We start from the raw sequence: 14,204 nt of genomic DNA on the forward strand, positions 1-14,204 counted from the left end.
AGGACACCTTTGCCGGGATCGCTTGTAGCTTGCCTAGTCGGAGAGTGCCCGGGACGTCTTTTCACTAGCGCCTGTTTGAGAGCTCCATTCCAACGAGTTCTCCACCGACTCCGGTAATTGTGTTATCCCCCCTCCAGCATCATGAATTGTTTTTAGAAGATTTATGGATTTTTACCTGTGTTCATTTTCTATGCTTTTTATAAATTAAATACAGTGTCACACTATATTGGTTCCATTGTTTATTTTCATATGATATACCACTGCACGGAGCCTGTTCGTGGGAATTCATTAAGGATCCCGTGGAATCTTTGTATTTGAAAGCTTACACCGGTCGGAGAAGAGGAGACGCCTATCCCAGATAAGGGGTGTATTTGGTGTTTTGTGTCACTTTTAAGGGAGACTGAACCTTGGTGAAGGGTCCACTGCTTTATCTATCGTTCAGTGAGATCGGTGCATATTACCAGAGGCGGAGAAGAGGAACGTTCTATGTAATACAGGAACGTGCTAGTTTACATTTCACTTTTAGGTCGCAGGAGGGATAGGAACAAAATAGATGTGTTTTTGACACATCTCCCCCCATTTTAATTAATTCCACACTGTCACCTGCCCCCAAAAGTCTAATACAATTGTTCACACAATCAGTTACACTGGTGTTTAAGACTCAACAACACAAATGTGACATTTTTACTTTTCAGAAATGAAATAAGAAAGATGAAAACTTTTCACTGAAACTAAAATCTAAAGGCCCATACACACTGGGCGATTTTGAGCTCAAAGCAGCTCAGTTTTACAGTTTGAGCTGCTTTTAGCTCAAAAGCCACCCAGTGTGTATGGCTGGGTGATGAGCAGTGAGTACTGATACATCATCGCCGGCCGCCACCGCCCATCTGCTGGTATTACCAGCAGACTGAATGGCTTTCCATAGCATCCTGCTATGGAAAGCCATTCGCAGTGGCAAAAATCGCTGCGCAGAAGGGAAAATCGCGTTTCGAGCATCTAGTGCTCTTATTCCTGGGCGCCTGATATATCTTATCACACCAATTTCATTCCACTACCTACCAGGAGGTCTGAGGGAGACCTGCAGTGATAAGCTTAAGGCAGCCAAAGGCCAAATTAATGAAACGTCATGATGGCCAGTCTAATCTCCCCGTGTAAAAGTCACTTGACAGATGCACCTGCATGATGGGTTCTGTACATATTCAACCTTTTATGAACAAGCAAATTCAAGTTAAGGGTCACATGGGCCTGGGGCTGAAGGGACACAGAGAGATGGCTGGGGACCTCACTGTTATGCTAGATTCTGGGATAGAAATGAGAACAAAGTTAGTTACTGAGCATGCGTTAATAAATCATATATATCTCTTGCTTGTTCTAGCTTCGTCAGTTTGAGATGCAGTTGGAGCAGGAATATGAAGAAAAACAGATGGTGCTTCACGAAAAACAAGATCTGGAAGGGCTCATTGGAGTCCTGTGTGAACAGGTATGGAGTTGTGTGATTCCGCTTACAGAACCTCTGGAATATATACTTCACCTAAACAGCACATATTGGAATTTAACCTTTATTAGTGGCATGATCTCAGCTTGGTTTCTTCATGTCCATTACTTCATGCTTAATTTTATTCTGTGCCTATCATATATATATATATATATATATATATATATATATATATATATATATAATATGTCTAGTGCCCTTGAGTCTCCGAAACACTGCCATCTGCTGGTAGAGAGTGAAACTACATCTCTTTCCCACACATGCACAAAAACAGAAGGTAGCAGGCTAGCTTTTGTAGCTTTTGTTTCGAGTGGGTTTAGTAGTGTATTATATATATTGATAGTCCATATATACAGTATGCAGCTGTAAAATAATTTACAATGGGAGATAGTTTTTGGGGGTGTTAGAGGCACATAGCTGGTTAACTGGTACCTAACAGTCACATGCATATGTCACATCACCTCTACTCCTTTCACATATTTAAAATTACATTTATAGGTCTAAGGGCACTAGTAGGTAGTAACCAGCTAAATAACCCAATTAAGCAAGGGACAGTTATTGCCTTATGTAGAAATGATAATGTTTAGAAGATACATGTTTGGTGGTTAATGTAAAGCTGGGTGCACACAATGCGATATGTTCAGCCAATGTTATCGGTAATGATTTTCCTTGAACTCGCCGAAGCTTCAGAATCAACTACTGTATACAGTATAGTGCATGCACACTGAACAATTTAACAAACAATAGCGGTGAAGATAATGATATATTGTTTTCTTTACCAGTGACTCCCTTGTTTTATGAAAACAATGTTCTCACACTGCTTACACACTGAATGATATGAACCTAATTATCAACGACATAGGCAACATAACTGCATGTTCAGGAGACAAAGGGGGTCGTTACGATCTGTGGGAACGCACATTGTTATTGATATAATGGGTACACACTAAACCATATGCATGCTAATATTATTAATGATCTTATCGTGCGTGTAATTATCTTAAGATCATAAGATCATTACTGTAATCATCTTAAGACCACTGCAATAGTGTGTGCTACTAAGGTTGGATAAAGTCATTCAGTGCTATATGGCTACACATTTCACAAGCTACGGTATAGTGGCTAACGGTTTAACGTAACAATCACAGTTTGTGTGACTTTTATTTTTTAATATAGATGAATTAGTTTACAAAATAACATTTGAGTAAACTATTTGTTTTCAAAACAGTGTGCAAAATGTACATGCACAGATGTGTTTACATATCTATCTATCTATCTATCTATCTATCTATCTATCTATTTATCTATCTATCTATCTATCCAGTGGCGTAGCTATAAGGCCGCAGCCCCCGCGGTGGCGGGGAGGCGCCGGGGGTCTGCGGGCGCTATTTTTTCTCCGCCAGCTCCCCACTGCTTGTGGGTGCAGCGGGGAGCTGGCAGGGGGGTCTGTGCGGCGCGGAGGTACCTGTATTCAGGGAGAGCCTGGAGGTCCCTGCGCCTGTGGCGCTGAGTATGATGTTGGCCGCCGCCGGGGTCCCTGCAGTGAAGTGGAAATAACGCGCCATCTCCGCCGGAGATAGCGCGTTATTTCCACTTCACTGCAGGGACCCCGTCAACATCATACTTGGCGCCGCAGGCGCAGGGACCTCCAGGCTCTCCCTGAATACAGGTACCTCCGCGCCGCATGGACCCCCTGCCAGCTCCCCAGGGGGGGTTTTAACGGGGGGCAGCGGCAAAATTGTCCGGGGGGGGGGGGGCGAAATTGTCCCGGCGGGGTGGAGCAAAAGTTTTCGTTACGCCACTGTATCTATCTATCTAACTATCTATCTATCTCTCCTTAGTGCTACTGAGTCATGCCATGGCATGCATAGAAGGGCTGTTTATTGCTCAAGGAGGCTAGATATATGTAGATAAATCTGTAGATATACTGTCTGTTCAAGGTAGATGTAAACTAGAAGTGTGCGTAGTTGTGTGAGAAGGTGGAAAACATCTGAACAGGTGCGCTGTGCAAAATGAACAGCATGACATCAAAGGCTAGCCTACTGCCAGTTATAGAACCTTTCCTTAAATAAATGTAATATATTTCCCTTTAAATACTTCTTCGATTTAGCATTAGTTATGGTTTTAATTACTCAGGAAAATAGGAGAATATTAGAATAGTGTTTTCCACATTTTGAAATTTCTTTTTTTTTAAGCTTATCTTAACCTGCACATGTGCTACTCCATTCAAGCATAACTAGATGCAAGGTGCATGCCCTTAAAGGTATAGGATAGGGCCTAAACTCCATCAGATCGGGGCTGGTGTTTTTGATTTATGTGGAAATGACCATAGCCACTGAAAGAAATTACCTAAAATGAAGAATCTCTATGCATTTGCCTATTTTATTATTTTGCTACACATTTTAAAATCTCAGTTTAACCGTGCTCCAGAAAATCAAGCAAATTGGTGTGCCTAATTTATATTTTGCAAGGAACTTCCTTACTCTGATGTGCCCATTTATCTATAGAGGTCTTATTGGCTTTTATTTTCCATGTGTATAGATGCTATCCAATGTAATTTAAAAGTCAAACTAAAGCCAACACACCTATGTATATTTTAGGATTTAAATGCACATATTCAGAAATGCAAAATTGCATTCCTTTATTTATATAGTATGGTGTTTAATAACCTAGATTAATAAATAATTCATTAATATTGAATGAATAAATCATTAATCAGAACAACTTCTCATGTAAGAAAACTCCTACTACCATGGAGGTAACAACTTATTTGTTCTCTTACTGCCATCAAGGTACACTATCTACTTAATCTTATGTCCATTGATGAAAATGTTCTACATTAGTACTGTGGTTCTCAGTATTTGGGACCCCAAACAGATCACATTTTGAATTTAACCAATCATGTGCACAGGTGTATGCTTTACTTACTGACACATTTTAGTAGATCCATAGGTGAAACTAATTATTCCACTTGTGATTCTTTGAGGAGATCTGGAAAACAGGAATTAAGAGTGGAATTTGAATACCTGTGACCTAATGAAATGTCTTTGGTATTGGATTTTATTTACAAACAAAAAGGCCTAATAGCAGCCATACAAAACAAAAATGAAAGGCAAGCCTTCCTAAATCTGACAAATTGGCCAAAAAATTAAAATGGGGTCGCCATTATATTCCATAGTATACCATAGTAAAGTCATATATTTTCCCAGTTTCTGAAAATATTGGTATATCTGTACAAACTGAGGGTGCCCTTATAATTCTGGACATTTTCTCACAGATGTGTCCACATACATCTATCCTCGCAAGCACAGTGTGATTTTGTACCACTGAGCATCTTTTCTCCATTAAAATATGTCCTATTCGCAAAGTGATGTGAATAGGATGTACAGTTAGCTTGTCCGGCGCTACTGACAATCTGCGGTGTGGCATGATTGACTAGATGGGCTGTTTAACACATAGGGAGGTTAAATCTGTAGCCTACTTAATCCTTCAAATTTTATAAAACCAAATTATCCACTAATCCCGTTTATTATCTATCCCATCTTTCAAGTAAATAAATTTGATTCGCATGATGTCATGGGAGTATATCATTAGCTGACTGGAATTATATTGATTTTTTCCAAGCACACTGTTCATATTCCAAAACAGATTACAGTCTCACTGATAAATAGTTTCTATATTATTAAAAATGTCACATCATCACCTGGACTGATCCATTAAAAGGCCCTCATTTAAACCTTTTTCCCCCGACCAGTGGAAATTTCAGAATTATCTATTGAAATAGTTAAACACTATCCAAGAGCAATTCCTTAATGGATCTATTTAAAGAATAACATTTCCAATTATATAAAATGTATAATATGCTGCTACTAATGAACAACTATCCACATTTCTAAAAAAAAATACACGTTTCAATCTATAAATACAGAGGGATTACAATCTGAGCTCCATTTACTAGGATAATTTAATAATTCAACAGCCCCTAACGAAGTAAATTAGTCATATTTGTTCTGCATCAAGTTTAAAATGCAAAATCGTTGTATGTCATAGTATCTAAATGATAAAGTGACATACTTCTGTTGAATAAACAAAGAATTATTCCTAAAATTACCTTGTTCATTGCAAAAATAATCCATTTCATAACATAGTTGATTTGTATGAGTAATACTATTTCCACTGTGTTAACTGACCTTCAAATAAGCAATTTCTGAATTTTTTATATTTTCCATTAATTTCCAAAGCAGATTAGCATTTTTTTTTTACTTTTCATTGGACTAAGCCAGAAATGCTAAGCTTTATTGATATTCTAAAATAAATGGATTCAGAAATCTTTTGCATAAGTCCTTCAAACATATGCTAAGTACAGTAAATATTAAAATGAAGATTATTTAATCATCCCATTTATACACTTTTATTTTTTCAAAAGAAATGCTAAAAGCCAGAATTGAAAAAAAATAATACCTAAACCAATGGGAAAGAAAAATGTTATGCTACAACTTTTGACTTCTGCTATGCGAGGAATCAATAGACATACTTTCCAATTGGCTAAATGATTCAACTAATCAGCCAGGCAGAGTCAGAGATAATGTTAAGTATATTTAACTTATTATCCTATATCCAACACACCATGGCCAAACCTATGCATGCTCTCCATGTAGCATATATTTGTTACATGTGATTCTCTTTTTTAATTATTTAACATTTTTATTGAGCAAAAAAAAAAATACAAAATACACAATCCAAAACAGGCTTAGACATACAGAAAATAATAATAGACATGCATGATCTCCCATATAACAGAGAAACAGTGAAATTCCAATCATCAGGAGCAGAAAGACAAGAGGATTTTTTTTATTTCTATACCATTTAAAATCAATTTCAATAGACATCTATCTATCTATCTGTCTATCTATCTATCTATCTATCTATCTATCTATCTATCTATCTATCTATCTATCTATCTATCTAGAAGCTAAAGACACAGGTACAAGATATACGTAAAGAGCTGGCATTTAAAAGGCCTATTTCAGCTTGACGCAGATAAGAACCAGTTAGCTCATTTAGTGTACCCTTTTTTATTCTTCAGGCAATCTCAACCATTATTGAAGCATTAGCTCTTTGTAAGGATATTCATATGCCTTTCTCAAACTGTAAGGTGCAGTCAATGAACATTGTTATAACAGCTGGTAACTGTTCATCAACGGTTAGGTTTAGTTGGTGGGGGGGTTAGGTCACAGGAGGGAGGGTTAGGCACTAAGGAGGTATGGTTAGGCTGTGGGGGGAGGGGCAGTTAGGTTTTCGCACTAAGGATTATGGTTAGGCTGCAAGGGTGGAGAATTAGGGTTAAGGTGCAGGTGGGGAGGGTTAGAGGGGTATGGGTGGAGGGTTAGCATTTATACCTAAATGGTGTTGGGATCCTATAGATTAGGATTCTGCGCTCGGTGTTCTGACTGCCGGCACCCAATGGCTGATATCTGATGCCCTCCCTACCCTACTTAGACTATAGGGGAATATTTTGATTCACCTCAAGATTGGGTTAGGGAAGTTGGAATTACATTTGTGCCTTGTACCATATTCTTCTCATTATAAATTCTTTCCAATGCAGTTTAACCGACCCGTAGTGCTCTTTAATTTTTCATATGAAGCAATAAAGTATAAGGACACATATTCCTAAATTATTTTAGCAGGATTTATTTTGTAGCTGCAGATACCTCTGCATGGGGACCATCTATGATAATACATATATGAGATTTAGTTCAGTTGTTTTGCAATCCAAGTATTGGCCAAACAAACATTGCCAAAGTCCAACAAAAATAGTAGCATGTCATCTGTGAAAATGTATTTTACAGGCCAGGGCTCAAATGTCACACCTGATAAGTCCAAGTAGATTTAATATAAAACTATTTCTGTAGACATGACCATGAGGTTAGCAAGTAGTAGTCATACCAACTCTTTCCATGATCAGGCTTTGGAAATACAATTGTTAGTTTCACATGTACATCTTGAGGTGCCTGGGTACCAGCTAAACAGTTAAAACCAGCATCCCTACAATAAACAAGAACACCACAGCGATAGTTTATTGAGGAGGAATTAAAATACCATGGGATATTATTTTTTTTTAATTAAACTAATAGGATGTAAATAATTCAGAACATTATGTCAATCATAATATACATTGATAAAAATAATAAAAAAATCGTATAAAACCATAAATGAAATGAAAGTGTGAAGGGAAAAAGATTGATTGTTGTCCCGTTCCTATAAATGACCTCTAGGACATTATTAATATTATCCAATGCTTTAGTCTCAACACTGACTAGTGTGGGTTCTCACTTGCTTAATGGTAAAGCAAGAGCCGTTATAGTCCCTGGAGCAGAGACACGCAATTGTGTTGGGAGTTTGGTAGATTAGATTAATGCCAATGGTGGATGAGGTGCAAACTTTAAATCCTGGGGTCTGGTCCGGGTTTAAGTCAACTGGGCAGATTGCAGTAGATCCAGTGAATAGTTGGATTCCCCAATTCAAAGAAGAGGCTGGAGTGGGGCAACTCTGACACATGTCACCAGGCTTTTTCAAAGGTCATGTCCCTTTATATCCCATGGTATTTTAATTCCTCCTCAAATAACTAGCGCTGTGGTTTTCTTGTTTATTGTTTGTTTACTGTATATCAATGGGAGTAACTCCCCCACCCAGCACGGCAGCTTGGTACTGTAATTGGACCCCTCTCAGTGCCTGTACTTCCCCCTAGGGGAATTTAGCAAAACCAGTATCCCACTTATTGCTGTTTTGAAATGACTGCAACCAGAATGCCATGACTGTACAGCTGTTAATAACTGCAACCAGTATCACACCTATTGCTGTTTACAAATGATCTACAGTGAGCAGTATCTCACAATGACAGGTGTGTCTCAGTTGTCTGTGCACAAAATCCCACATACAGCCCTTGCAGGCAGTGCTGTTGAGAAGACCGCCGGACCACGATAAAATATTTGGAGCATGGTCTAATTGTGGGAGGCATGGCCATGCCCCCTTCAGGGAAAATAGAGTAGAATAATTCTGTGTACAGCTTCTGAGTAGGGGGGCAGAGGCTCAGCAGCAGCAGTTTCTGCAGCACAGCACACTACGGCGTGTGCTGTTCTGACAGCATGAGAGCTCATGCTGCTGCTGTTGCCTGGAAGGGGGTGTGCAGTGGACCAGGGGGCCCCTCCATTGCGCCTTGCATGGGTAATTAGTACCTGTGCCCCCACCATCTGCAGCCATGGGTGCATGTTTTGTAGTGCTTGCTTTTACATGCCTTTTATCTGAGTGACTTTATTTTTGGCTGCACTTAACCGGCCTTTTGCTTCTATGCTTATTCAATTGAATACATTACAGGTACTGTCAATTGCAGGAGTCAGCCGATATGTACTGTACATCCTGGAGTGCTTCACTTTCCATCTCTCATACTTCAAGAACCTTATATCCTCTCAATCTTCCAACTTCCGGTGTCTCTTTGCCACTATCAGCTCCTTCCTCTGCCCACCCCACCTTGAATCTCTTCCACATTTTCAGCCCTTGACTTTGCCACCTACTTCACAACCAAAATTGACTCCATACATCAGCACATCACATCCTAACAGAATCTTAACAACTTGCCACCTCATTGCCTGACAACCCTTCACCATCAATCTCATCAACTCTTACTTATTTTTTTAATTTACAGTACATGGAGATGAACAATTAGCCATTATCCAATCCCCCTTCACCACCACCTCCCTACTTGATCCTATCCCCTCCCGCCTCCTCCACTACCTCTGGTTAGTATAGTTCTGCATGTTCGTATCTTGCCCACTTCATCAATGTTATTCACATTGCTATGCATCTACTGTAAGACATGCAGGTAGACCTTGCTGATTAAAATAATATGTGGCATGCCTATATTCTTTGTGCAACTTCGGTTGTATTTGCATATGGATTGCCACGTTAAAGTGTTTTCCTGGAAATCATCATAATGTAGCATTTTCAGCCACACACAGAATACAGACATACCACATATCATTTAAATCAGCTCTGCCTCTTTTACACTTCCCGTAAAAGTAGGTGACCGCCAAGGTTTCTGTTCTTGGTCCTCTTCTTTTCTCTTTCTATATGTCCTTTTTAGGTAAACTTATTTGTCCATTTAACTTCCATTATAATCTAAGTGCTAATGATACTCAATTCTACCTTTCCTCCCCTGACCCAAGTTGATCATCTTCCCCTCATAACCACATCTCCTACAATTTCAATATCTATTGACAGCACATATTTCTCCTCTGGCATCTCCCTCTCCTTAAAACAACATCAAGTACCTCTCACAATCCTGCCATTTCCATCTCAAAAATATTTCTAGGATCAGACCCTTTCTCACCCACTCACAGGTTATATCCATATTAGGCTATTGTAATCCTCTCCTATCTGGCCTCCCTGACAAAGACATCTTTCCTCTCTAATCTATCCTCAATGCTTCTTCCTGGCTCATCTTTCTCTCTAAATATACATTCTTGCAGGGGCTGGTGGTAGATTCGCCAGCCCCCACCAGCTGCCGGAAGGGGATGCGCGCTTCTCATTACTATGGAGCTCCCCGCCGGTCCCCACCACCTTGCCGCCGGTCCCCGCCGCCAGATCCCCCCCCCCCCCAACCCTGCCCAATTCCCTGAAGCGGAGATTTGTAATTCCATCAATTTTGCAATGTGCGGTTACTCTTTCTGTCTGGGAGGTAGTTTACTCTTCTCAGTCTACTGCAAATTCTCTTTGTAGGGTGGTCTCTAGAGCAATTTTTTTGTAAGTTGAAAAACCCCTCTAGTCAGTTTTTCCTCAATTACACAGGCAGGTATATTGATTTCTTCAGACATCTTCAGTATAACAGATTATCCAGAGCCATTCTGATCTTTCCTAGAACCACTTTAAATACAAGGGTTTATTACAACACAATTTTCCTTTTCCTGACTGTTTCCCAATTGGTATAGGCATTTTTTGCAATTGTGTAGAGAATCCCTGCTTATTATGCCTGTAACATAGGCAGCAAACTTAAAAACATCACAGATTAAAGACACGGCCATGCTCTCACTCACGTATGAAGCTGCTTTCATGACATTATGTGCGAGTCATTCATTTTCTGCAATTAAATCTGGTAAGATAAAAAGGCTAGCAAATGCTGTAGACTAATTAGTATCACATCAAAGCATGATACACCAGCGAATGAACCAGAGACAATTAGCTGGAGAGCAGTGTATGTTCCTTCATGAAGCCCTAATGTGCTGTATCTCCTTGTTTGGTTATAATGATGCATATAAAGCCCAGAGAGACCAATTTTTATTCTAGATAAGTGTTCATAAGCACCTTATAGATATACAGAAATCAATTGGGTAGGACACTTGAAAGGATGTTTATCAGAAGCTAACATGGATGCAAACATGTAAACTAGGTGTTTGCATCTATCAATGTATGGAAATGTTCTCAGTACTCTGGTGATAACACATACACTATATATGTGTGAATAAAAGGTAACCCATTGAGAATGATACATCATTTCATGAATAAACAAGTATTCATTTATTATGATACAACAGTAAGAACATGTGAGCTAAAATGGTGTGACAGAAGGTGTTAGAGGGATAGTGTAGACTAGTAAAGGAATAAGATAGATGCAGTAGGGGGATTCAACGAGAGATAAATCAAAGAGATATAGAGGAATACAATAAGAAGCATAGGATAGAGGAATACGATACAGGCGTAGGGCAGAGGAATACAATAGAGGGCTAGTACAATACAGAGATTTGTTAGATGGATAGGATAGAATGCTGTGAGAATTTCAGCAATGAAATCTACAGTATGTACATATGGGTGGATTTGCATGAGGATGAAAGGCTGATGGTGTTATGGTAGTTCCATAGCTACAAATATGTTAGGGTGAAAGTTTCCATCTGTTTTTGTCCTGTTCAAGTCCTGAATATGTGCTGTTTTGTAATACTACATAAAAAAAACCCTTCTAATATAAAACCTCTGGCTAGAAAACGGCAGACCAGCCTAGTATCTCTCCTTAAGAATGACTACTCTGTAACAGGTACGGTCTGCATGGAGGACATAGCAATGGACCAGAATGAAAAGAGATGTGGCAGGAGGTTTTTACTGTGCATGCCTTTCTCTATGTTAGGGCTAGGCTAAAACACTGCTACAGTACTTCTTTTTCTTTTTTTATTTGAAGGGGGGGGGGGGATTGATATTGTCTACTATAAAAATATTGTAATCATTTCAGCAGCAAGCTAAGTATACAGGAGATGTTCAGCTGCTGGATTTTGGCTTTGGCAGAAGAAATACAGGAAATTAGCATTAAGAAAATTAGGCAAGTAGAAATAATTGTAATTTTTTAACGTGTTTTGATTATATAAAATATAGAGGCTGAGATTTAATGCCGCCCGAGTTCAGCGGCAGTGCGAGATGTCCGCCCAACTCAGACAGTTTTTAAAGGGGAATTAACTTAAAAGGCATGGTTTTGCCTTGTAAGTTAATTCCCTTTTAAAAAACGTCAGAGTTTGGTGGACATCTCGCACTGCCACAGAACTCGTGCAGCATTAAATCTCACCCAGAGTATCTTTGAGAAGTTTTAGAGCACACCCAAGTCACTGGGCCAGCCAACAAATGTCACACTGTGTACAATAAATCCATTCTAAGAGGTTTGTTTCCAATTGTAATCGATCTTTCAGTGTATCGTTAAACTGCTATATATAAGCACCATTTACATGTAGGTACAGTAGATGGGAACACACACATGTTATATATTAATCTTGAAACATCCTGACAAATGAATGTATCCTCCTGACTCCTGTACTAGTACAATCTGTCAGGATACTAGCAGATCTGTTTGCCTTAGAAGGCCTGTAATGGCGTATTGTAATCTTCGCTACATATACTGTACATAGCATATCAGGCCCGATAAGTTATTATAATTGAATCTCTTGTGTGCAGCCATCCTCCCCTAGCAGTAATACTGTAAAGTACCATCTGCAGTGGAACTGCAACTTTATATCAAAAACACCTCATTTATCTCTCTGTAAAGTGAAATAGATTGCCAGTATGATTTATCAAGCAGCTTTTAAGCAACAAGGGAAACATAAAGAAAAAAATTCAATTTCACACTAAGATTATAGTAGTCGAAACGCGAGTTCAATGGACACAGAAGATGCTGTTACAAAATGGTTTGCATTTGGTCCCTGGGTACTGCACAGAATGTAATCTTTATTGTAAACCTTAACAGGAAAACAAAATCTAGACAAGGTACTGTATGCTCCTGCTGCGACAACAATATATGACACAGTCTACAAGGGATATATACGGTAGCATCTATCACAGTTCATTAATAGTTTTGCAATCCATAAAATCATAGAATTACATTCATTAGTTTTATACATTATATTTGTCTGTAGTTACATACATGTCCATTTCTCTGTTCATCCACAGTGTAAATATAAATATGCAATATGTGTTAGGTCATTACCTTCCATACTTTGGTCTTTGTGCTGGGGTATTTCACAAGAATATGAGGTCCATGTGAATCAGCAGTTCCCCCTATCCCCCATACATGCCGGCAGTGCCATCTTTTTTTATTGATGACAGCGGAGTTCTTCCCGTCTCCTGAGCTAGCATAATTTTGCCAGAGAAATGCCAACAAGCATGGCGGTGCAAGCCGGGTAAGGAACAGTAATGGCTGATAGGTTTGTGGGGGAGGATTCCCCTTAATGCAGTAAAAGTAGTACACATCCTTAATAGAAGAATCAACAGCCATATAGATAAACAAAATATACAAACGAAAGTGGTAGTGTGTGTGTTTGTGTGTGTGTATATATGTAAATGTATATGTACGTACTTCACTTCCTGCAAATGAAAACAGGAGGCGGCACTCACCAAAGTATAACTGTGTTATTCAAATCATACGTGCAAAACAAAAATCATGGTGTCAGCAGTTTCGGGGTCACAGCCCCTTCATCAGGACAGCTGACATACTGGTCAAAACATGATAAGTATTGCACTTCTCACGTTTTGACCAGTATGTCACCGGCATGTCAGCTGTCCTGATACAGATGGAGCGCTTACCAGTCAGATCGCCAGATGTCCTGGGCTGGCACAGGCTGGTGGACAGGAGCTCCGTCTGACAGGGATGTGTGAGAGTCTCACGTTCATGCATCCCCCGTCAGCAAGGTGTGGGGAGCCGCTTCCCTGTCCGTCTCTGCTTCAGGGAGTGGGGGCAGCTGGTGGGAGGTGCGGGGGACCGGCGGCAGAGGGCCCCTTCCATCGGCTGGCATGGGGTGGCGAATATATATATATATATATATATATATACAAAAACAATACCACTGCGCAAAACCTCAGGAATGAATATAAGTGTCTCCCACGTAGTGTGCAGCTATTCTCCAGGACTCAACCAGGGTCCAGCGTAGAATTGTATGCAAAGAAAGGAGAAGCGCACCATGAGCAAGATAAAATACAGTTCTTTTACTGACAATATATGCTCACATACATGTGGGTTAAGGTATAACAGCTTGCCAAGCTTGTAATGCGATGCTGGAACGGACGAGTTCACAGGACACGGTCAGAGGAGATACTCAGTCTCAGACAGCCTCTCACGCTGAAGTTTCGCCGGTCTCCACGCTCCGTCTCGATCTCCGTCTCCAGTCAATCACACAGGATGACGTTG

At 39.7% G+C, this 14,204-nt stretch overlaps 1 protein-coding gene across 2 annotated transcripts in view; it reads left to right on the top strand.

The window, feature by feature from the left end:
• Positions 1-14,204, top strand: part of MYO18B (myosin XVIIIB) — a 451,547-nt gene that overhangs the window by 245,781 nt on the left and 191,562 nt on the right. For both annotated transcript variants that reach the window (XM_083146506.1, XM_083146515.1), the window contains one exon: positions 1,376-1,480. In XM_083146506.1, the coding sequence (XP_083002632.1) occupies positions 1,376-1,480 (105 nt within the window). The remainder of the gene's footprint in view (positions 1-1,375; positions 1,481-14,204) is intronic.

The sequence above is a fragment of the Crinia signifera genome, chromosome 1 (genome assembly GCF_055691185.1).
Source record: "Crinia signifera chromosome 1, ASM5569118v1, whole genome shotgun sequence".
Taxonomy (NCBI): Eukaryota; Metazoa; Chordata; class Amphibia; order Anura; family Myobatrachidae; genus Crinia; species Crinia signifera.